The 3,679-nt window shown below is 44.4% G+C and overlaps 1 protein-coding gene across 1 annotated transcript in view; it reads left to right on the forward strand.

Annotated features, from left to right (window-relative positions):
• LOC118425430 (tolloid-like protein 2) overlaps window positions 1–3,679 on the forward strand; it is a 37,263-nt gene that overhangs the window by 17,697 nt on the left and 15,887 nt on the right. Inside the window, exons 2-3 of the mRNA XM_035834240.1 lie at window positions 2,378–2,453; window positions 3,127–3,349. Of these exons, the coding sequence (XP_035690133.1) occupies window positions 2,387–2,453; window positions 3,127–3,349 (290 nt within the window). The 5' untranslated portion in view covers window positions 2,378–2,386. The remainder of the gene's footprint in view (window positions 1–2,377; window positions 2,454–3,126; window positions 3,350–3,679) is intronic.

A 3,679-nucleotide genomic window follows, 5' to 3' on the forward strand; every position in this document is an offset into this window, starting at 1 on the left:
ACACACGCACGCACACCTCATACGCACGCACGCACACACAGACACACGCACACCACATACGCACGCACGCATGCACGCACGCACGCACACACTTCAGATGTCTAGACTTGTTGTCTCCATATCTATCACCAACGCTGCAATTAGTTGATGTAGGTCTATACCGCTGTCAGCTTCAAACTGTTTAATGTATGTCTTGCACGGTCGTCCATGCCTTCTGTTTCCATGATTATGGTTCCAAAATAAAAGTTTGTTTTAATTATTACCTCGTCCTCTTTTCTCCAGCTAGTGACTGATTATGAAATTTCTATTAGTGAAAAGGGTTTTTTGAGGCGGCGCTACCGTAACCGACCATGTTCAGCGCCAAAGCCGCGAGTCCTTGCACGGGAGGTCCTAATACCCCTGTCACATTTAGCGAAAATTGATCGGACGACGATTCTGCAGCAATCGCCCGAGCCTCGCTTATAGTATATTTATTGCACAACAATTGCACAAGGTACAAAGTATGGCTTATATGTGACAGGACGGTTTTCATGTGAAAAATATGTGCAACCCTCTGTAGATCTTAAATATGGCCAATTTTCCATCGATACGCCCGAAGATCGTGGATAATGTGACAGGGGTATTAGAAATTTTGAAATCTGGACCCTCTGAAATTCGCTAGTACAGCTAGGACTAGTAGTAGTAGGAGACAGAGAAGCGTGCTCGCTCGGTGACGCTCGCTACTGAATGACGGGCGATACCAACGAGCGAGCAGGCAGGGGGTTAATATCATATCCAATTACATAGGATGTCCTTGCATTTTGTTTGGCCATCCTTTCACAATTTCCTGTATTTTCAGGGACAAATTTTGCCGGTAGACTCGGTTTGATCAACTTTCCATCAGTGAAAATATACACAAGGGTTTCAGCTTGATTTTTGGGTGTTTCAGCTTATCTTACCGTGGGGCGACGTTAGGGCGACGTCCTCACGACCTATTTTTGTGGGGGCGACCGCCCCCACTGTGCCGCCGCCAGTGAAAGAACCCCCAAAGTCTTTTTCAATCCGCTTCTTGATATGTTTGTTATCTCTGGCTATGGATTGTGGGATTCAGAGAACAAACTAATGATCACTGAGGCTAAAAGGGGCAACAGAGGGGCGCTGATACAAACAGGTCTTTCATGTTGGTCAAAGACTCAAAGCCAGGTCGAATATGGCATTCGCTCTGGTGTCGATTTGCCACTTGTGACAAGAGGCCATCAGAAAATGTCTCCGAGGGAAAACCTCGGTGCGCATGTTGTCACAGCCGTTAAAACATATAAGTATATAGTTCTTCTTTCAGTTTTGTTACAGGCGGGGACTGGTTGTTTCCAGAAGAAGTAGTAGACATAGAAGTCATTGAATGTACACCGGGGGCTGCCGCTGGAGGCCAATACTGTTGGCTGTCAGTGGGGAATTGCCATAAATTCACGAAGGCGCCTGTGGAGTATCCTTAAAATCTCGCCCAGATGCCCCCATCCACCCTGCGTGGACACACGTGGGACAAAATCCAATATGCTCCAAGACATTAAAACTTGAGCTGTCGATATGCGTGGCAGCCAATAGAAGTACTTTCGTCCGAAAAAGTGAAGCTTTGACTTTTTGAAAGATGTGGAAAGATAAGAACATGTGTTTATGCTCCAAACGCAATCTCCTGCGCTGCCTAGCTCTGTAAATTTATCTAGATATGGTTGTGAAACCTGGGCACTTACACCTGATCTTTCAGTTTAATAAAATATTAGCTACCGGAAAACTCTGGGCATCATATATCAAGATCGCGTTAACAATGAGGAAATCCGCAACACAGTAGTTGAATCTACCGGACCACATGACAAACTCTTTACAACTGTGATGAAGCGCAAGCTGAGATGGTTTGGTCATGTGGCAATATCTCCAGGACCTGCAAAAGCTGTACTTAAAAGTGACAGAGGACGTCTGAAAAGGGGAAGACATTTTTGGTTGGGAAGACAACAGAATAGAATGTACCAGACTAGGCCTACCTGAAGCTATGATATAGTAGTAAGGTGGATGAGGATGGTGGATCGACTATTCATGGATAAGTGCAATGTTTAGCCAGGTCCATCGCTTCATGTTTTGTGCTCACTAATTTATTTCAGTACCATCACTACCACCGGCCACAGTATTGCGTACACTTAGAAGCAGTAGTGACAGTGGTTGTGTTGGTTTCTGGCCGAATGGCATAATCAAAAAAGCTGTTGAGTACACTTCGAGTCCCTTACGACTTTTCGTAATAGTGCAACAGAACCAAATTTTTTTCTTTCTATTTCCTGATCAAAGTATGTTATGGTCACGATGATTTTGCTTGTGAAAAATGTAATTTTTACACCTTGTTTTGCTACAGGTGAGCGGAATGGATCGCCGTCGGGTCGGTCTGACCCTCGTGCTGTTGTTACTGGCGGACTCGGCAAATGGCCAAGGTAGGGACGTGGTGTCAGTTCATAGTCATTCACTGTAAGTTGTCACAAACAGTGATCTAAGCCCTTAGGCGTAAAGTATCCCCACTATACACCTTTCTCACGCGGCGGCCATGATAGATCTAAAACGAGTTCAATGCGGCAAACAAAAGACTGTCCATCATAATTAGCAGTTCAACTAATGATAGCCTGCCAATTAGAAAAGCGACCAATAAGTGAAGTCCGTCAAATATGGGCATGATAATGTTTTTATTGTGCATCTCTTAAGAGACTCTGGGAACAGTAGACACTACTCTGAATTGCTACATTTTTCGGTGCATAACACTAGTTATAATGTTTATTATTTTATCTGATATCATGAAAATTTGTGTGGTTTGGGGAAAAACTAAATTGGACCTGAGTTTAGAAATAAGTTTTGTCTGTTTGCCTCATTGACCTCGTCTTCGATCTATCATGGCCGCCGCGTGAGAAAGGTGTCATCCTACGGTGCCATAAGATAGTATCAAAGCTGGCAGAGGAGTGAAGCCGGCCAAAGGGAGTCAAACGGGCACCGGGTCGCATACCCACTCCTTGGCCAGCTCACTCCTCTGTCAGCTTTTGATACTATCTTGTGCTACAGCAGGATCTGCTTGGAGATTAATATGAAGACCATTCATGCCATTTATCTCCTTCTCAGACACTCCGGCATGTGGAGGTTTGCTGTCGGCTCCCCCCGGAGGTACTGTGACATCACCAAACTACCCCGGTAACTACCCCAACTCTGCAAACTGTCAGTGGACGATCACCGTGCCAGAAGGAAGCCTAGTTCTTCTCACGTTTGACAGCTTCCAAACTCAACAATATACGGACACCTTAAGCATTTACAATGGAGGCAGTGACAGTGCTCCAGAACTGCAGAGGTAATATTGGCCTGAATGTCCCAAAAGTTTTCTTTTATTACATAATTTTGGATGGTGCAGAGAGCGAGCTCTCGTGTACATTGCTAGCTACAGAAGACAGATCTTCAATATTTTCTGGTAACATTAACAAAGACAACAAGAGTTCGTAGACCTCAGGCCTGCATGAAATGTATTGAGTTTCTGTAGACCTATTGTGTATTTTTGCCTTTTTGTCTGTGGTACGTGGTTGGAAAAATGAGCTTTTTACCGTGTTGGTTGTGCACCATGCAAAAGTCTGACTCTGAAATTCATTTTCTGAATTTGTAAGTTTGGACATGGATGAACATTACT

This window comes from Branchiostoma floridae, chromosome 11 (assembly GCF_000003815.2).
Source record: "Branchiostoma floridae strain S238N-H82 chromosome 11, Bfl_VNyyK, whole genome shotgun sequence".
Taxonomy (NCBI): domain Eukaryota; kingdom Metazoa; phylum Chordata; class Leptocardii; order Amphioxiformes; family Branchiostomatidae; genus Branchiostoma; species Branchiostoma floridae.